Source organism: Acomys minous, assembly GCF_964271855.1.
Source record: "Acomys minous genome assembly, chromosome: 5".
Taxonomy (NCBI): domain Eukaryota; kingdom Metazoa; phylum Chordata; class Mammalia; order Rodentia; family Muridae; genus Acomys; species Acomys minous.
In genome coordinates, this window is record NC_140494.1 from 31,244,287 (window position 1) to 31,265,354 (window position 21,068).

General features: G+C 41.5%; 2 protein-coding genes and 1 pseudogene across 5 annotated transcripts; 2 read left to right on the forward strand and 1 right to left on the reverse strand.

The window, feature by feature from the left end:
• Positions 1 to 1,682: 1,682 nt before the first annotated feature.
• LOC311598740 (uncharacterized protein) lies at positions 1,683 to 17,643 on the reverse strand. 3 transcript variants are annotated; one of them, XM_084784063.1, is made up of 6 exons: positions 17,511 to 17,643; positions 17,070 to 17,230; positions 6,964 to 7,132; positions 5,881 to 6,007; positions 5,617 to 5,677; positions 1,683 to 4,472 (listed from the first exon to the last, which is right to left on the reverse strand). In XM_084784063.1, the coding sequence occupies exons 3-6, from the start codon at positions 6,973 to 6,975 to the stop codon at positions 2,738 to 2,740; spliced, it is 1,935 nt and encodes a 644-aa protein (XP_084640189.1). In that variant the 5' UTR covers positions 6,976 to 7,132; positions 17,070 to 17,230; positions 17,511 to 17,643; the 3' UTR covers positions 1,683 to 2,737. The 3 variants fall into 3 exon arrangements, with proteins under 3 accessions (XP_084640189.1, XP_084640188.1, XP_084640190.1); XM_084784062.1 differs by lacking the exon at positions 6,964 to 7,132; XM_084784064.1 differs by lacking the exons at positions 5,617 to 5,677; positions 5,881 to 6,007; positions 6,964 to 7,132; positions 17,070 to 17,230; positions 17,511 to 17,643 and adding an exon at positions 5,535 to 5,612.
• LOC311598760 (large ribosomal subunit protein eL33-like) lies at positions 14,417 to 16,946 on the forward strand (annotated as a pseudogene). The gene is made up of 2 exons (XR_014783627.1): positions 14,417 to 14,491; positions 14,948 to 16,946. The product of XR_014783627.1 is annotated as a large ribosomal subunit protein eL33-like (transcript).
• A 1,709-nt stretch (positions 17,644 to 19,352) lies between the features above and the next one.
• Positions 19,353 to 20,046, forward strand: LOC311598759 (ADP-ribosylation factor-like protein 1). Its single transcript, XM_084784101.1, has one exon. The coding sequence runs from the start codon at positions 19,412 to 19,414 to the stop codon at positions 19,904 to 19,906; it is 495 nt and encodes a 164-aa protein (XP_084640227.1). The 5' UTR covers positions 19,353 to 19,411; the 3' UTR covers positions 19,907 to 20,046.
• The last annotated feature ends 1,022 nt before the right edge of the window (positions 20,047 to 21,068 follow it).

Sequence of the window (21,068 nt, forward strand, 5' to 3'; positions counted from 1 at the left end):
TCTAAAAAGAAGAAAGCACTTTAGGGATGTAATGTTTCATCTGATCTTATCTGAACATCAGTGAGATGGCTCAGTGGGAAATGACTGTGGGGTGCAAGGCTGGCAACCTGAGCTTGATCATCATATCAAGGCTGGCAAAAGTAGACCCCAAAAAGTAGTCTTCCAGTTTCCTGTATGTCATGGCCTAAATACCGAAATCACATCACATCATATCACACACACACAGACATACACACACACAGGCACACAGACACACACACACACACACACACACACACACACACACACACACACACCACCCCAGGAAAAAAAAATAAATCTCCTTGCTGTTACATTACCTAGCATTTCTAGATAATTCCCTTAGATGGCAGTACTTCAAGATGAAGTGCTAAATGCATAACTAATGGGGACATGAAGCATGGAATGTCAATTAATATATACATAACCATATCACCTCAAGCTATGCTGTGAGATATACATGTGATTGCTGATCATCTTACTTCATTACATCTCTATGAGATAGATGAATGTGGTGCTTTGAATACACACATGAGCTATTTGATGGTTTTTATATTCCCTTCTAGTAAGCATTTTTAACATTAACATTGTTAAATCTTGTTGACAAATCACACCACATTAGGGGAACATCTTCTGCCCTTGGAACTGTACTCAGGACGCTGACACATGAGAATCAAGAGTTCAAATGCAGCCTCGACTAAAGACTGGCATCCATGCCAGGCTGGATAACAACATCTCAAAGGAGCTCATGAAAATATTAAAACCAAGCTGGGAACAAGAACAGCCAGCCTTTCACAGTCATCCTTATTTGAAAGTATCACACAGAGCCTGAATTTAAGTAAACAATGGGCCACTTAGATGATGGGCATCCCATTCTACACACTGCAGCAGAAAATTATCTGTCACCAAGTGCAGGTACAATAGATGAATAGAAGCCACAGAGCATAAGAACAGCCTAATAAATGTCTATAAACGGGAGTTGCCACACACAAAGCAAACATCAGTACTGACTCCAAATGTTTCAAAAAACAAACCGCAACCACAATTGGGGATCTCCACCACTGCACTTAAGTGACATGCTAAGTAATTTACTTCCTTCATGGAGATGATGACGAGATGAAAAAGAATTTTTCTTGAAAATGAAGACAACTATAATGTCTACAGTCTAGAGAAATCAGTTACATGGATAGGATATCCTCTTTGAGTTTTTCCCCCTATTTCCTTACATAAAGATGATTTTAAAAGATTTTTAAGGGGACTGGAGAGAAGGTTCAGGGGGTAAGAGCACTGGCTGTTCTTCCAAAGGTCCTGAGTTCAATTCCCAGCAACCACATGGTGGCTCATAACCATCTATAATAAGATCTAGTGCACTCTTCTAGTATGTAAGCATATACCCAGGAAGAATGCTGTATATATAATAAATTAATTAATAAAAAAATACTTTAAAATGTTTACATGACTGGAGACACGGCTAGACAGTTAAGACAAGGTTATTCCCAAGACCAAGATCTGGTTTCAGAAAACTTGCTGTAATTCCTGCTAAAAGAAGATCCAAGGATCCAATTTACTTGGGAACCAGAATGCACATGTACATACACATGCACACACACATGCATGCACATGCACACACACTGACATCACATAATTAAAATAAAGACAAATCGTTAAATAAAATTTTGCTCATTTTATTTTGTATAAGTATTCATTCCTGTAACCCAAGTGTTAAGGCATCTAAAGCTTATCCAGTTTCTCTTCATCATGAACTGGTTCATGTAACAGAAAGCAAGCATGGAGGCTTGAAGTCAGAGGACCAATCCTTCTCAGCTGATGGTATCATTGGGAAGACTTAGGAAATGCTGCCCTGATGGAGGAAATATGTCACTAGGGGTGGACTTGAGAGTTCTCAGCCACACACCATTTCTAGTTCCCATATTCTCTTTAAGGCTGCGCTCCGAGCTTCCTGCTTTAGTGGCCATGTGTGACACTTGACACTTTCACAGTGATCCCATATCCCTTTGGAACTATACCAAATTAAAACATTCTTCTTCTTCTTCTTCTTCTTCTTCTTCTTCTTCTTCTTCTTCTTCTTCTTCTTCTTCTTCTTCTCTTCCTCCTCCTCCTCCTCCTCCTCCTCCTCCTCCTCCTCCTCGTCCTCCTCCTTTTAAGACAGGGTTTCTCTGTATAACAGCACTGGCTGTCCTAGACTTGCTTTGTAGATCAGGTTGGCCTTGAACTCACAGAAATCCACCTGCCGCTGTCTCCCGAGTGCTGGGATTAAAGGCATGCACCACCCTGCTGGGCCAAATTAAATGCCTTTATAAGTTGTTTTAGGAATTGTTTTATCATAGCAGCAGAAAAAGAATCAATACACATCCAGAAATTTTTATACTCGGATATTTCATGTAGTTGAACAGGTTACTTTATTGCTTAAATTCCTGAGTTTACATATATAAATAAAAAAGAGGCACATCATTATATTTGAATACATCGTTAACATTTGTCAGAGTTTTTCTCCAGAATAAACAATCTTCTGCAATTTTATGTAAGTGGGTTGACTAAAGATCTTATCAAATCCTTTAGTCATAGATTGCCTTCAGTACGAGTTTTGTGACGTCTTCAAAGACATCTGTGAGGTGCAAAGGCATTAACAGGTTGATTACACACTGAAGGTTTTATTCTTGTATAAAGGTAACAGGAAGTGCAAAATTTACCACATTGACTACATTTTTAGGGCTTCTCTGCAGTATTGCTTTTTCTCATGATTTCGGAGACTCTTGCTACATGCATAGGCTTTACCACATTGCTTACATTCATAGGGTTTCTCTCCAGTGTGTGTTCTTTTATGTATTAGGAAATAACTGTGACTTGCAAAGGCTTTACCACATTGATCACACTCATATGGTTTCTCTCCTTTATGTGTTCTTTTATGTAGTAAGAGATAATTCTGACATGTAAAGGCTTTCCCACACTGATCACATTCATAGGGTTTCTCTCCAGTGTGCGTTCTTCTATGTGTTTGGAGACTATAGAGATGTCCGAAGACTTTCTCACATTGATCACATTTGTAAGGTTTCTCTCCAGTATGAGTTCTTTCATGCCTTTGAAGATGACTGTGAGATACAAAGACTTTACCACACGGATTACACTTATAAGGTTTTTCTCCAGTGTGTGTTCTTTTATGTAGTAAGAGAGAAGTGTGACATGCAAAGGCTTGAGTACATAGGTTACATTTATAGGGATTCTCTCCAGTATGTATTTTTTCATGAATCTGAAGATGACTGTGATGTGCAAAGGCTTTCCCACATTGGTTACATTCATAGGGTTTCTTTCCAGTATGGATTCGTTCATGCCTTTGAAGATGACTGTGACGTGCAAAGGCTTTACCACACTGATTACATTCATAGGGTTTCTCTCCAGTGTGTGTTCTTTCATGTCTTTGGAGAGTTCTGGGTTGTGCAAAGGCTTTCCCACATTGGTTACATTCATAGGGTTTTTCTCCAGTATGTGTTCTTTTATGTCTGCGGAGGCTACTGTGTTGTGAAAAAGCTTTATCACATTGATTACATTTATAGGGTTTCTCTCCAGTATGTGTTCTTTTATGGATTAGGAGACTACCACATTGTATAAAGGATTTATCACATTGATTACATTTGTAAGGTTTCTCTCCAGTATGTGTTCTTTTATGTCTGCGGAGACTACTGTGTTGTGCAAAGGCTTTACTACATTGATTACACTTATAGGGTTTCTCTCCAGTATGTGTTCTTTTATGTACTAGGAGATCACGGTGATGTGCAAAAGCTTTCCCACATTGGTTACATTCATAGGGTTTCTCTCCAGTATGTGTACCTTTATGTAATAAGAGAGAACTGTGACGTGCAAAGGCTTTAGCACACTCATTACATTTATAGGGTTTCTCTCCAGTATGAATTTTTTCATGATTTTGAAGATGACTTTGAAGTGCGAAAGATTTTCCACATTGATTACATTCATAGGGTTTCTCTCCAGTATGAATTCGTTCATGCCTTTGAAGATGACTACGGCATGCAAAAGTTTTACCACACTGTTTACATCCATAAGGTTTCTTTCCAGTGTGTTTTCTTTTGTGTCTTTGGAGAATTCTGGGATGTGCAAAGGCTTTCCCACATTGGTTACATTCATAGAGTTTCTTCTCTCCAGTATGTGTTCTTTTATGCCTGCAGAGACTACTGTGTTGTGAATAGGCTTTACCACATCGATAACATTTGTAAGGTTTCCTTAGGTGTCCTTGAGTATGTGTCCTTCTATGTATTAGGAGATCACGGTGACGTGCAAAGGCTTTCCCACATTGGTTACACTCATAGGGCTTCTCTCCGGTGTGTGTTCTTTTATGTATCTGGAGATCACGGTGACATGCAAAGGCTTCACCATGCTCAGTACATTCAGAGGGTTTCTCTTCAGTATGATTTCTTTCATGCCTGTGAAGATAATTGGTACATGTGAAAGCTTTACCACATTCATTACACTGAAGAATTCTTTAACCTGTATGAATTAATTTTACAATTTGGTCTAATTCTAAAGAGAAATCAGATCTTAAGGTTTTATCACTATGTTTACATTCATGGTGTTCTCCTTCATAACAGGTTGCTTCTCATCTTTGAAGATACCTGAGATGGTAAGAGCACTTATTACAGGGCTCACATTTATAGCATCCTTTTCCTATAAGAGGTTTTTTTTCCATATATTTGAAGAGAACTGGGAGAACGCAGAGCTTTACCACACTGATTGTATTCATAAATTTTCTTCTAGTTTGGGTCATACTACATTTGTAAAGTGAACCAGGACAAACAAAAGAATTTTCACATTCCTAGAACTCAGGGATTTTCTGCAGAGTGAGTTTGTTGATGGATTCACAATAAAGTTTGAAAATCAATTAAGTGTAAAGTTTTACGACATTCAACAAGTATACTCAAACTGGGGACTGCTATACATCTTCTAATTATCCTGGGAAGAAAGAGGCACACTGCTTCTTTCAATATCCCTTATGCATACATGGCTTACATTCACTGTGACATATTACACACCTATGAAAGGAAAAATAACAAATAAAAGGTTTCCATACTGCATTCACAGAGTTTCACTTTTTGTTCCTCATAGACATGTGGTATAGGGATTGCTTCTCCAAAACAACCTTCTGTCCCACCATAAACTGCCTCTCTCGCTGAACTTAACATCATCACTACAAGTAATGCCAGGTTATTATGGACTACTGGCTTATTAGAAGGTTTCAGACACATACTCATCACTTATTCAAGGTGTTTTACAATATCTGAGTGGTTTAAGACTAAAGGGATTGGCAGTTCTACAGCATAGCTCTAAACGGGCTATGAATAAAACTGTGATATCCATTAAGGCATTGTTTCCATGTCTTCTTTCTTAAAGGAATGCCTTGCAAACAGAAATCAGATATATGACATTGAGGTGCATGGTTTTATGAGAATTTAATAATCATCAATACACTTAAAGCTGTGCTTATTTACACTGTGGCTTTTTCTTGAAACGTCCAGGACACATGGAATGTCTTCAGAGGCATATATGTGTCAGCTTGTACATGAAAATTACCTTCCATGTCTTCTAGAACGTTGACAATGTTCTTCATTATTGTGGTTTGCCCAGTTATAGCCTAAAATACAGTACAAGAAAATGTATGATATATTATTGGAAATTATGCAAAATTTAAGTTAGTATACTCAGTGAACCTTAGAATTGTGCCTGATTTATTTACCTCACTCTTCCTCTTCTCAATTGAAATTACAGAAGATTATTAATAACAAAAAAATTATTGTCCCCTCATTATACAAAGGTAAAGAAAATCCACAGTCTTACCTATAGCAGTGAGGTTCCTGTAGGTCTCCAGCATCACATCTTTGTAGAGAGTCTTCTGGGAAGGATCCAGCAAAGCCCACTCTTCTCGAGTGAAGTTTACATGCACATCATCATAGGTTACTGCACCCTAAAACATCACATATGTAAGTACAACAGAAAGCATGATGGTAACAAACTTGGACATGTATACTTCATTGAAAACATATTCATATAATTCTGGTATTTCCCTAATTATTTCCTGACACATAAGTTCTAACAAAATTACTAAGTCATTTTAGAAAAAAACTTAATAACAAGGTTCACCTCTGTCATTTCTATACCCTTTGAGTAGGATATAGCCTTGCAAGAGAAATGCTAATTCACAAGCATAAAGAGAAAGATAGAAGCAAACAAATCAGTAATCTGGAGCACACATCAGAGAAATTGTATAAACAATTACTAACTACAAAAAACAATGAGCAAACAGGCTGGAGAGATGGCTCAGAGATTAAGAGCACTGGCTGTTCTTCCAAAGGTCCTGAGTTCAATACCCAGCAACCACCTAAAATAAGATCTGGTCCCCTCTTCTGGCATTTAGGAGTACATGCAGGCAGAATACCATACACATAATAAATAAATGAACCTTTAAAAAAAAAAAAAAGGAGTACCTGAGTCTATTGGCTCATGCCTTTAATCCCTGCACTCAGGAGACAGAGGGAATATTGAGTGAGACGCCAGCCTGCTCTATGCAATGATTTCTAGGGCACCCAGAGGCACATATTAAACCCTGTCTCCCCTGCAAAATTCAACTAAACAAACAAAAAAGAGAGGAAAAACTCAGAAGTTTTTAGTTAAGTTCCTAAAAAGAAGTATACATCCACTGCAGTTCTGTATTCATCTTCCAAAAACTATAGGTTTAAACTGTAACATTAGTAAGATTTTACTAAAAGGGAATGCATTTTAAAGCAGGTACAAATGGACAGATGTAAGTATTAGCAATGTAAAAATTGATCCTAAATAAACAACATAGGACAGGAGAGATGGCTTAAAGGGAAGAGCTCTTGCAGGTTTTGCAAATAAGTTGGCTTAACTGCCAATACTTACATCGGGGCGCATAACTATCAATTCTTACAAGTTCAGGAGCTATGAGGACATCTTTTGCCTACTGTGAGGACCAGACACAAATGAGGTGTGTTTTCATGCACACAGGCAAAATACTCATATTCATTCCAACATAAATTCAAATGCAAAAGGTAGGAAGAATGTCACATACCTGAAATAAAAAAAAAAAATCATGGGAGGCTCAGGCAGTACTGATGACATGAGTACATGCCAGTCTGGGAAACAGAATGATACTCTCGGCCAAATTTCAAAATTCAAGATGTGAGGGGGAGCTCAGCACAACATCATATGCTTGACAAAAACCTGCATTCCAGGCCCATCAGCCAACAATATAAAAACAAAATGGAAAGCCAGGTATATTGGCCCACATTTAATTGCAGCAACTGGGAGCCAGAGTCAGTTCGAGGCCTCCTTGGTCTACAAGCCTACTTTGAGGACAGCCAGGTCTACACAGAGAAACAATCTTCAAAAACAAAAACAACAAAACTAAAAATATAAGAAACATTAGACTAGTGAAATATATTCGCATTGAGGAGCAAGTCTATCTCATGTGACTTATGGATAAGTGTATAATGGTGAAGGCATGACAGCATGAGGAGGAAGCTGAATGATTAGTTTCAACCACAACACAGTAGACAAAAAGAACAGGAAATGGGTTGAGCCTACAGACACTCCAATCCCATCCACAATGAGGAATGTCATCTAGAAAGCCTTCTACAAAAGGTTCACAGCTACCCAAAGAAAGTCACTAAGGGGTGACAAGTGTTCAAAGACATTATCTTATCTAGGAGTTTTTGATTCAACCAACGACCATCTGATCCTGGCCAATGTAGGTCATGGTCATCCCAAGATGAAAATCCACTTAGGCTAACTGCAGTGATCCTCAAAGTCTGCAACAGGCCCTGCACTGTCAAATGTCCAAAGTCTCTTTGACACTCATGGTAATCTCTAGACTGTCACATCTTGCAAAATCAAAAAATAAGGTATATCTTTCCAAGACAAAAATGGCACAAAATAACCCTTCCCATTCCAATAGGGAGGAATGGGTACATAGTGAGGGAAGATTGGACCAAGGCAAGGAACCCATCAGGGGAAACACCAGATCCTGTAGCTCTGCATCAGGCACATGAATCTTCAGTTTCAAAGGGCTTAGATGGCCCTATCGCTGCAACTTCTCACATATCTCTTGGTTTGGTTACTTCACTCGCTATATGCAGCTCTCCATGGTAGATGCCTCATAGCTTGGGTATCTCAACATTTGTGGTAACACATGCAACTGAGACTTCATCCTCACAGCTTCATGCAATGAAATCCTCAGGGGGGCTCTGACTCTGCCAAACACAAATGGATGGAACAGTGCTAAATTGAAAACAAGGACTAAGTATCCATGACCTTAAAATTTGAATCTTTCGTGTTTTGAGAACCAGCCTAACATGGATGATCCTGACAAGTTTGGCTTCTAAATTAGGATGGGCCTTACAAGTTTTGTATGAACTTGCTTCTTAGGACTAGCAATCACTTTGCCTACTCTTTCTATTACTTGAAGGCTTAGCAGAAGAGAATGTTGTTCTGTGGCACCTTCTTAGGCTTCAAATCCAGAGCCACAGGCCCTCTCTTTAATGGTGATAATCTACTTGGAGGTGAATTCATGCTCTGTTTCAGTATGTGACTACCATCTGAACCTGCCTAGTGCAGTTTTTCTCTAGGAAGTCTATTTTCCATTAAAATCCCATGACCTCGGCTTCCTGTCTGCATTACTCTCAACAATCCAATCTTCCAGGTCATGCAAGGACAGCGGATTAAGCTATGTACTGCTTTCTATACCTTTTGCCATCTAAAGTCTTGATATTTTCAACATTCCTCCAACACACAGCATTCCCAGGTTCTGTCCAGCAGCTAAATCACTTTTTGTGTACCAGTTTTTGTTGTTGTTTTGTTCATTTGTTTTTGGTATTTGTTGTTCTAACTTGCTTCTTTGCTGCTTTCCTCAACCAAAAGTGTCTCAAGTTATGAACACTTTATTTGTCCAATTTTGTCAGATCACATTCTATCATTTTGGGAGCTTAGGATAGACACTCAAGGTAGAAAATATAGGCAAAAACAATGGGCAAATATTGTTTCCTGTCTTGGTGTCTTGCTTGGTCACTGTCTCTAGCTCAGGTACCTCTCTTTATCCAGCCCAGGCTGCTTTCTTAGAGATTCTGCCACTCTAAGTGGAAGAGCCTTCCCATATCAACTGCCCACCAATACACTCTCTCACAGACCTAGCAAACAGACATTCTGATTGGGGCACACCCTCAGTTGAGACTTCCTCACATGACTGTAGGCTCTGAAATATTGAAAACTTAAGATAATTAGGATACAGAGACAGTAATATAAGAGAACATTTATAAAACCCGAAACCAACTTGTTAGCCATATCAATCACTTAAGTAGCAAAATCCCAAACACTGATGATTACAACAACTGAAAAATATAGATTAGCCAATAAATGAGGAGAGGCAAGTCTTTAGGGTCAAGAAGACAAAACTAAAACTGTTTCACACAGAAAGTCCCCAAACCAAAAAAAAAAAAAAAAAAAAAAAAAAAAAACCCAACAAAACAAAACAAAAAAAAACTCAAGGAACTCATAACATAACGTAGTAAATTTCCTGAAGACAAAAGTAGGTGAAGGATTCTCACTTTCCAGAAAAACAACAGTATAATTATAGTTATAATCAATAGAATCAAACAACACAGATGGCATGACTGAAAAAAGGAGACACAAAACCAGTCCTATAAATATAACACAATCATTTACTAAGAACTACAAGATTACAATCAAAATCAAAATCTAAGTAATCAGTGGCCAGCACTCAACCTGTGCACTCTGGTTCTCTCCCGTGCCCATATAGAAAATGGACTGGGAGTGGAGGGTTATTCTGCTAAAACTGGAGAGATTAGCATCCTGATGGATCAACACAGGAGGAAATAGATTTAACGACTAAAAGTATCTCATTCTCTCATGATGAAGAAAAGGATATCTGTTAGGATCTCTTAGATAGAAACCATTTTGTTTGCTATGATTGATGATTAGCTGTAAGTCTGCACCAGACTGAGGAAATGAAAACTTTTAAAAACTGATGCAGGACGACAACAACAACAACAACAACAACAACAACAACACAGTGTATGATTTGTAGTATACACCTAAAGCAGCTTGTTTTGCTCTAATGCTTTATAAGTCATAAGCACTTTTGTAAACAATTCTATCTCTATTTTATATGTATGTTTGTATGTGAGAAAACGTCTTCCATGTGTATACAGGGGACACACCAAAGAAGAGTGGTGAGATCCCCTGGATCTCAAGTAGCAGGTGATTATGAGACTCTTAACATGGGTGTTGGTATCTGAACTTAGGTCAATCCCATGGAGAATACTTCCTGAATGACCTGCCCAGCCTATATAGCAATTTATATACAATTAAGAAAAAGGCTTTTGAGCCAGGCAGTGGTGGCACACGCCTTTAATCCCAGCACTTGGGAGGCAGAGGCAGGTGGATCACTGTGAGTTCGAGGCCAGTCTGGTCTACAGAGCGAGTCCAGGACAGCCATGGCTACACAGAGAAACCTTGTCTCGAAAAACCAAAACCAAAACCAAAAATAAATAAATAAAAAATAAAATAAAAAGAAAGAAAGAAAAGAAAAAGTCTTTCAGAGTTCAAAGATTAACAAAGATAAAATTTTGAAATAAATGAAGAAGAAATTATTCCTGGGAAAGTTATGTGTCAGTATTAAGACGTTAGGTATGGGACCAGGTGGGATGCCAGTGGACCATCCCCAATTTTTTGTTATCTGAGCTTCAATACTCAGCATTGCCCCTAGAGCTGCATCTTCCTCTTTCCTTGCCCATAGCCCCTGTAGATACCACAGACTATTTCCCAGGTGCACTTCCCTTCCTGCCTCATCTTTGTGTCCATGCCCCTAACTATGGGCAGGCACTCCCTGGTCAACCGCAGGCCATGCTTGCCAGAAGACTAGGTAGTCTTTCCAAAGACCTACTCCACTATCTGTCACTCCAGAGCCAATTTCACAGTCACCATCAGCACTGGAACAGAACACTAGGGACATGACTTCTGTGCATCCCATGGACCATCCTCACCTAACCTTCCTTTCCCACCTCATCTGCACCTCAGCCTCCACTTGGACAGGCACCCTTTGCTCAACCACATGCCACACCTGCCAAAACACAACATATGTCGTCCACTGATCTACCACACTGTTACCTGAGACCCAATTTTCGCAGCTGCTCTTAGCCCTGGAATAGAACGCCAGAGGCAGCTTCCCCATCCTACTGCCCACACCTACTGTGGATCCCTAAGATCTCTCCCTGGCTTTCTCTTTCCCCAGCCTCCAATACCAGCAAGTGTTCCCCTGTGAACACAGAAGCCAAGCAGGGCAGTAAAAAGGGCAATACTTGGCCAACATCCTCTCAAAATGTAGAAAGCAAACAAAAACCCTTTAAAAATTCCCACCCAACCAAGTCAAACCCAGAAATAGGCACCTAGACCTATAATCACCCCAAATGTAGATGGATAAACACCAGTTAGGAACGTCATCAATAACAGCCAGGGAAATATGTCACCAGCAGAGACAAGCTATCCTACCACAGCAGGTCCTGAATATTCCAACAGGCTGACCCAAATTTAGACCAGACACACTGAAACTGACAAAAGAGAAACTGGGAACAACTCTGAATGCTATGACACAGGAGACAACCTTCTGACCAAAGCACCAATAGTGCAGACACTAACATCAACAATTAATAAACGGGACCTCATGAAACTGAAAAGTTTCTATAAGGCAAAAACACATTCAGTTGGACAAAGAGACAGCCTAAGGAATGGGAAAATTTTTTTATCAACTCCATAACCAATAGAGGCCCAAATATACAAAATATATAAAGAACTTTAGAAACTAGATGTTCAAAAACAGAAACTCAATTAAAGATGGGGTACAGATCCAAATAGAGAATCTCAACAAGGGTATCTCAAATAGCTGGGAGACACTTAAGTTCCATCGTAAACCACATATGGTGCTACAAGCTTTTAATCCCAGCACTATGAAGGCAGAGGCAGACAGATCTTTGTGAGTTTGAGTCCAGCCTGACCTACATAGTGATTACAGGGCAACCAGGGCCACACAGAGAAACCCTGTCTCCAAAAACAAAAACAAAACATTCATCTTCTTTAAAATGTCAGAATGGCTAGGATCAGGAATAGAAGTGACGGCTAATGCTGGCAAGGGTGTGGAGCAGGTGCAACACTCCTCCATTGCTCATGGGAGTGCAAACTAACAGAGCCACTGTGGAAATCAGTATCGTGGTTGCTTCCTCAGAAACCTGGAAATCCATCTACCTCAAGACCCAGCTATACCACTCTTGGCACATATCCAAAAGGTGCTCCATCCTGCCATAAGGACACTTGCTCAACTATGTTCAAAGTGGCTTTACTCATACTAGTCAGAAACTGGAAACAACCTAGATGTCCCTCAACTGAAGAATAAATAAAGAAAACGTGATACATTTACACAATGGAGTATTACTCAGCTGTTTAAAAAATGACATCACAACTACAAAAGTGACATAACCGGGACACAGAATGACAAATTTGGTATGCATTCAACTATAAGTTGATATTATCTATTAGCTAAATGATCATCAGACCACAGTCAAGAGATGCAGAATGGTTAGGGCAAGAGGAAGGTATTGGGAGGAAGCATGGATCTTTTAGGAAAAGGAAAAGACTAGATACTGAGGGTGGATTTAGGGTGAATTTGGACTGGGGTGGGAGGAATCAGTTGGAGTGGGGATGGAAGGAGAGACTTCAGTGCAGGGAGAAACAGCTGGAATTAGGGGGCTTGGGGCGGGGGTTAGTGTAGAAATCTAGAGCACTGGTAACTTCCTGGAATCTATTAGCGTGACCCCAGTGGGGACTCATAGTAATGGAGAATATGGAGTCTGCAGTAGCCATCCTGTGTAGCTTAGCAGGGCTTCAGTGGTGGGACTGGGTCACATTCAGTTGAATTGTGGGCCAAGCAGGTCCCCTGGAAATCCCCAAACAAGCCATGATGATGCTGGGACAGAATTTTGCTCTCCCTGAAAGAAAACTGACAGCAGGGCCCCACTGCTGAGGACAACTTCCACAAAGCACCCTGAATGAAGAGCGGTCTAGCAGATGCAGGCTTTGAGCATCAGTCCTATGTTCTAGTCTCTTGGAAGCAAGAAGGCACTTTGCAGGCTACAGAAAGAGAATCTGAGACACCAACCCGGCCACAAAATCCTCCACCTACAATCTGTCCTTCCTGTGAGATGTGCAGGGACATGTTGTCACCAAACTTCTTTGAGTGGCCAAACAATGTTTGGTTTAACTTGAGGCCCAGGACATGAGAGGGAGCACATGCTTTACACTGCCTGGATGGCCAGGGACCTCACAGGGACTTAGATAGTGAGCACTGAGCTTACATGGGTCTATAGCAGGTCCTCTGCTTGTATGCTGGGGTTGTTAGGGTGTGTGTGTGTGTGTGTGTGTGTGTGTGTGTGTGTGTGTGTGTGTGTCTGTGTTTCCTAACATTGGGAGCAGGTGTAGCTCTGACTCTCTCATCTGGTCTTCAGACTTTTTCCCTCCTATTGGGTTGCCTTGTCCAATCTCAATATGATGTCTTTTTGCATTGTCTTTTTGTTTGTTTGTTTGTTTGTTGTTTGTTTGTTTTTCGAGACAGGGTTTCTCTATGTAGCCTTGGCTGTCCTGGATTCACTTTGTAGACCAGGCTGGCCTTGAACCAGAGCAATCCAACTGCCTCTGTCTCCCGAGTGCTAGGATTAAAGGAGTGCGCCACCACGCGCTGCTTGCCCTGTCTTTTTAAAGCTTGTTTTGTGCTGTTTGGGTGTGCTATCTTGAAGACCAGCTCTTTTCTGATGAGACACAGAAGATAGGGAGCGGATCTGGGTGAGAGGAGGATAGAAGTTGGGGGAAGCTGTGAAAAGTGGAAGGAAGGGTAACGTTTGGTATATAGGGAATGAGAGAAAATTCGATTTTCAATTAAAAACATTAATTTTTCCTAAATGAAAATATAAAGATGAAGAGAAGCGATAATGAATAATAAACACAGAGAAGCAAAATTGTGATGATAGGAAAGGCATCATTTTTGACAGGTACAGTTTTCATTGTGTGTGTGTACAGGGTGAACATCACATAGAGGTTTATGACAAGCTCATTCTTGATCCTTGTCTACATCTCTGAATTCAGAAGTTTTCCTCTCAGCACTGTGAAATACATATCATGCAGGAAATAAACCAAACCATTCTCATGGTTTGTCTTTCACTAGTTTTGATTGTGGAATTACAGAGGTATCTCCTTATTAGATTCCAAAAGAATACTCTTGCTTCTCTTTAAGGAAAACTAACATTTAAAACATTTTTTAAAGCCAGGCGTGGTGGTGCATTCCTTTAATCCCAGCACTCGGGAGGCAGAGGCAGGTGGATCACTGTGAGTTCGAGGACAACCTGGTCTACAAAGAGAGTCAAGGACAGCCAAGGCTACACAGAGAAACCCTGTCTCGGGAAAAAAAAATTCAAACAATAGAGATATATGTGTAATGTTATACAGTATTGATACATTAATTATAAGTCAATATATAAGTATACTGTATATTAATATATTAATTATATAATACATTAAACATGTACAAACATATATAAAAATGTTAAATGTTTAAACAGGTTCTCCAAAGCAAAAATGAAGTTGTTACCCTGTAAGGTAGGTTTTTCCAGACAGGGTTTCTCTATGTTACAGCCTTGGCTGTCCTGGACTCCCTTTGTAGACCAGGCTGGTCTTGAACTCACTGATATCAGCCTGCCTCTGCCTCCCAAGTGCTGGGATTAAAGGCATGCGCCACCACGCCCAGCTGCCCAACCTACTTCTATCAGAGTTTATTTTTGTATGCTAATACACAATCTCGTGTCACATCAGATTCACTGTTTAGTTCTGAGGCACACTTTATTTTCACTTTTTTAGTTTTCAGTTAAATCATACTTAGTGGGAGAGAGTGGGATAGCTTTTATGTGACCATAACAATGTATTCTGTGCCACTAAACTCTATACATATGTCCTCTTTCTCTGGCTTTGCACACTATTTCATATCAGCTTTGGTTTCACACCCCTACTGCAGCATGCTAAATGAGTATATAGAATGGTATCTTTTATGATTTTATGCAACTGTGAACAACACCATTAAAATGATGTATTTTAGGGGCTGGAAAGATGGCTCAGTGGTTAAGAGCACTGCCTGCTCTTCCAAAGGACCTGGGTTCAATTGCCAGCACCCACATGGCAGCTCACAGCTGTCAGTGGCTCCAAGAGCTGACACCCTCACACCAATGCACATAAAATAAAGTATTTTTAAAAATGATGTATTTTAAAAGAAAGAAAGAAGGAAGGAAGGAAGGAAAGAAGGATGTTGGCTATGTTCAATTTGTAGCATAAATTCAATAGAATCCAAAGAAAACCCTTTACAATTTATAACATGTCATGAAACACAGAATTCTCAATAGGTTTATAAAGAAACAGTATGCACGTTGGCAAAATGGTGATTTCTGTATTTCCCAATAAGTTACAACAATCAAGAATATGCATAATACTGGTGGAAGAACAAAGGGATACAGAAAAAAGGCTAAGAACACAAGCCCCAAAATATATTCACGTCCTCATGAAAAGACCTACGGAATCTCAGGCAGGAAACAACTTCACCAATGTTAGCTTTGATTTTATGTGTTAAAAACTAAATGAACACAGATGTCACAACTCCCACAAAAATGAATCAAAGTGACCCCTAAACCATTACACTTCTGATCCTCTAGCTACTTCTGGCCTTCTGAGCCGAGTGGCTCCATGCTCTAGAGCTCTCTCTGGAAATGGAGGTGATCAGAAAGTGGGGGGGCGGGGGGAGGGGAGAGGCTGTGGCTCTGCAGCCCCTCACGCCCCTAGTGGTCTCAGGCAAAAGGCAGCTTCTCTGACGTCCACACACAAAACTGTGGTGAAGGATAATTTAGTATCTGTGTCCTGCCACGGGGATTATGGCACAAGATGGAGACTGGCGTTATCACCTGCACCACACCATGCACACCCAAAAGGACTCTGCAGTTCAGACACTGCTGTGTACCCGGCCTGCATTCCCCTGAAGCACACCATGGTGACTGGTGGTGGTAGAAAGTTAAAAGGAATCCAATCAAGAAATGGGGGAATCCTCTTTCCGCCATCTTGGCGCCTGTGCTGGCCTGCTGGATACAGGACTTCTAAAACGTGACTATGTCTGGAAGGCTGTGGTGCAAAGTCATTTTTGCTGGCTACAAACGAGGTCTCCAGAACCAAAGAGAGCATACAGCTCTTCTTAAAATAGAAGGTGTTTATGCCCGGGATGAAACTGATTTCTACTTAGGCAAGAGATGTGTTTATGTGTATAAAGCAAAAAACAACACAGTGACTCCTGGAGGCAAAGCAAACAAAATCAGAGTGATCTGGGGGAAAAGTAACTCGGGTCCATGGAAACAGCGGCATGGTTCGTGCCAAATTCCGAAGTAACCTGCAAAAGCCATTGGACACAGAATCCATGTGATGCTGTACCCTTCTCGGATTTAAACTAATGAAAAGTAAATTTAAAAAAAAAAGAAAGAAAGAAATGGCGGATGATCACCACCTCCTCTCTACCAGCGTCTAAACTATTTGTAAATCTTATCACACAGAACTGAACGCGGAATGCAACATTCAGAACCTCTAGAAACCAGGCCTTAGGTTTTCAAATCTGTCTTCCCCACTGCACACCAAAAGCAATGCCTGTGTGTGTGCACTGAAGAGTGATGTTCTAGGCTCCACAGTTTCTTATGGCCAGGGATGCACAGCCTCCCGCTTCACAGGAATCCACACTCAGGGCCTCTGACCATGTCACCACACGGGCCAACAGAACAGTATGCCTCACAGACCATGCCAGCCGACTGGACTCTGAGAGCTCAGCCAGCATTTTCTTCCTGGCCTGAGGTTAGAGGCCCCACACTCACCATGGTGTGACTTGCAGTCTTCATCACAGCTCCTTCCAGCTGAACCGGAGGAGAAAGAATCCGCAAGCAGTCTCCCACTGGTGCTCCTGATTGCGAGGCCTGCCCAAAGGCCTTCAGTAGTTCGGACAATACAGCTGGGCCTCTGGAGAGTTGCAGCTCACCTAAAGAAGAAGACGCTAGAGAAACTAGGCCTCTCTGAGTTTGGTGTCCTGCCCAGGATGTTTCTACACACAAGCCCCTGCTCCAAACGCTTTGTGCAGATGCAGCTCCCATAGTGAAGTCACTCGGATGCCACCGTAGGGTCCAGGGAGCAAAGAGGACCGCAAGGAACCTTAGAAGTGGCTGCTTCTGGCCGCTGGTTCCCACGCAGCCCGGGGAGGACCCACCACCGCAGCTCTCGCTGCTCCTCCCCTCCGTTAGGGACAGTCACCCTGTGCTCACCATGTCCCGACTTCGGATCTAGCCTGAGCTCCTCACAGGACACAGAAGCTGGGCTGACAGCTCATCACACCAACTCTACTAGCCTCCTCTGCGAAGGAGCGGAAACTACAGCGTGGCACACGGAAGAACCCTCCTCCTCCTCTGACGCGTGGGTCCGCCTCGAGGCTCTGATTGGACAGTGACTCTTGAGTGACATGAGGCCCTCCCTTAGCGTTGGAACGTGCTGAAGATGCACAGCTTGTTGTTCCCAGATCAAGCATCTAGTCCACGTCTGACTTTTTTTTTTTTTTTTTTTTTTTTTTAAGATCTGCAGGGATTTGCATTTCAGTAGCACTTGGACCTGTCCTCCAGGGGCGTACTTGTCTGTCTCCACATCAGTCGCGGGAGGACCGGCCAATCCAGCTGCCGCCTCTCAACTGCGGGTTCCTCCCGTTTGAGGGTAGTGACCTTGCGCTGGCTAGGTAGCCACTTGGGAGCTGAACCTCCCAAGTTCTCCGAGCACAGCACTCCCTCCCCTTCTTTTCCTTCTTCTTCCTGAAACCTCAGTCCGTTATTCAATGCATTGGAGCGAACAATCTGACCCGCAGGTGGAAGGGCACCGCGGATATTAACGATTAAAGAGAGATTTTAGCTAACAGTATAGGATGTTTGTTCTGTGACTTCACTCCGAGGTCAGACAAACAGCAGCCAGTTTTCACCTGGTCCATAAGAGATGGCAGAAAAACAGGAAAACAGATGGCAAGCACTGTGGAGCAGTATTGTTAGCCAGCACATCTTCCTCAGTGAGAAGGTAAAAAAAAAAAAAAAAAAAAAACCAACCAAACAAACAAACAAAACACACAGACTTAAAAAACCCACTGCTGTATTAGTAACGGTGCTCTACAAGACCAGAGCTGACAGTATGAACTCTGTGTATGTAGAAGGTGGATTTATTATAACGGTTGTCTAGGCTGTCTAGTAAACCAATGGCTGTGTAGCAATTGAAAGTTGAGGAATCCAGTAGAGGTCAATCCATGTGGCTGGATGTCTCAGCTGGTCCTCAGTGTACACCAGAATTCCAAAGAAGGCGCCACTAATGCCTGTTTAAAAAAAAAAAAAAAAGGAACTTACTAGTCAGAGTAGGGCAAGCAGACAGAGACAAAGAGCTACCATCTTCAGTGTCCTGTATATATGTAGGCTGCCACCAGAAGCTGTGGCTAGATTAGAGATGGATCTTATCACCTGAAAGGATGCAGTTTAAAGGTTATTTCCACTTCAAAAGGTGTAATTAAAAAAAGTCCCCCACAGTACCCACCTGTGTGGGTTTTAATTAATTGAATTAGTGTAACTACAGTAATCTTATTTCACAATAAGTTCAGTTCTTTATTCAGATTCTTGTTTGCCTGCTCTGTGGACCTGAGAAATGGCCAGTAGGGCAATTATCCATCGTCTAAAATTGATGACCTCACTCCTCGTTGCTGACGTCACCCTCCTTCATGTCCCTCCCTTTAGTGCTGTGACAACATCTGCTTTAATGCTGGTCAGTGAACTCAGCTCTTACACAGGTCCCTCGACACCTGTAAGTCCACATAAGAAGCAGAGTGGTTGAAGGACACTCACGCACTGGTCTAACTTTCCTTCTCACTGGAAAGAGCTGCAGGACTGTCTTCCTGGCACTGGGCAGCAAAGGCAGGATTGGGTGTTCAAAGCAGTTCTCAATTACACAGCATGAGGCTGGCCCGGGCTTCAGGAGACCTTGTTCTAAACAGAAATAAATGCTCAACAGGTGGCTGCGCCAGAGCTCAACTAGGACTCCCTGCCCAGTTCCGGCCTGTCTCTGAGAATCGGTGAGGGAGCGGCGGCGGTTCATCACGGGTGGCTTTTTCTCAAGTATTTTTTCCAGTCTCTTTGGAACCAGGGAAATGAGGATTTTAATTTTGGGATTAGATGGTGCTGGAAAAACCACAATTTTGTACAGATTACAGGTCGGAGAAGTTGTCACTACTATTCCCACTATTGGATTTAATGTAGAGACCGTGACATACAAAAACCTCAGATTCCAAGTTTGGGACTTAGGAGGACAGACAAGTATCAGGCCATGCTGGAGATGCTACTACTCAAACATAGATGCAGTCATCTATGTGGTTGACAGCTGTGACCGAGACCGCATTGGCATCTCCAAGTCAGAGTTAGTGGCCATGTTGGAGGAAGAAGAGCTGAGAAAAGCCATCTTAGTGGTGTTTGCAAATAAGCAGGACATGGAACAGGCCATGACACCCTCAGAAATGGCGAATGCGCTTGGGTTACCTGCCCTGAAGGACCTAATGTGGCAGATATTTAAAACATCGGCAACCAAAGGCACCGGCCTTGATGAGGCAGTGGAATGGTTAGTTGAAACATTGAAAAGCAGGCAGTGAGCCCGTTGTCATCAGCTCCTGTGAACCAAACGCTATGTCACATACTCGTTGGAACCAGTCAGATGTGCTTCCTGTGACTGTTGGAACTGTGTGATTCTGGCATATGGAGAACTGACTTCAATATTTGTAATAAATATAAAAAACAAACAAACAAAAAAAAGAGATGACAGTAGGGATGCATTTAAAGAGAATCAAAATTAAAAAGTGAAACCAACAACTGACCTTTTAAAAAGATAAATAGAACTGAAAACAAAACCAAACAAACACATAGCTGCAATAACTTTCAAAAAGAGCAGGCCATTCAATGGTAGAGGGATGGTATTAATAAGATACTGTGTGACCTCCCCTCTGTGTGCAGTGTTAGTTGCTGAGACTTGACATACACAGATACAGCCAAAGACCCGTGTCTCAATTTATTGAAGTGTCATAAGCATGTCAATGAGGATTGCACATACCTCCTTAGGACATGCCCTAATTGTAAATTCAATATTCACTGGTTCAAGAGACCCTTCACACATTGCACATCCAATAATCTGTCCTTCTTCACTCACCTATCAAGAATTAATACATGCTGCAATATTACAGAATCACCCTCCCTGCCATAATCACCATCTTTTTCACACTGGTGACTCCAGAAGTGACTGCCTACCCTGTGTGCCCTGCTGTGCTTACAATAACCTATTGCTCCTATTCTGGTCTGAAGGCAGAATCTGTGTTCCTCATGCAAATCTTTTCCCCCTTACTGCAATGGACAGTTGCTGACATGACTCAAATGGGCAATTTGGAAACTCAGTGGTGGTACAGACCTTTAATTAGGCATTTAGTTGGTTTAATCAAGAGGCCAGCAATGTCAGTGCCCCAGGGAGCAACAGGATGGAGTCAAGGCCACCTGAGTCTACCCAGGGGAGGGTGTCTCAGAAACATTTTTGTAAAAGGCTGGAGGTGCAGCTGTTCTAGAAGTAATAATCCATTCTCAGGGAGAAATCACTCCACATACTTAAAAGATTAATCTTTTAAAAATCACTTTTATAACGGCCTGAATTCAGCTCTGGCTAATGACCAAAGGAGAGGCAGCTTAGAGCAGATTTTACATTCCACACACATTGTCATTATTTTACTGTCTTTTAGGTTCAGGCCCCAGGTTGTACTTTGAATAGTTTCA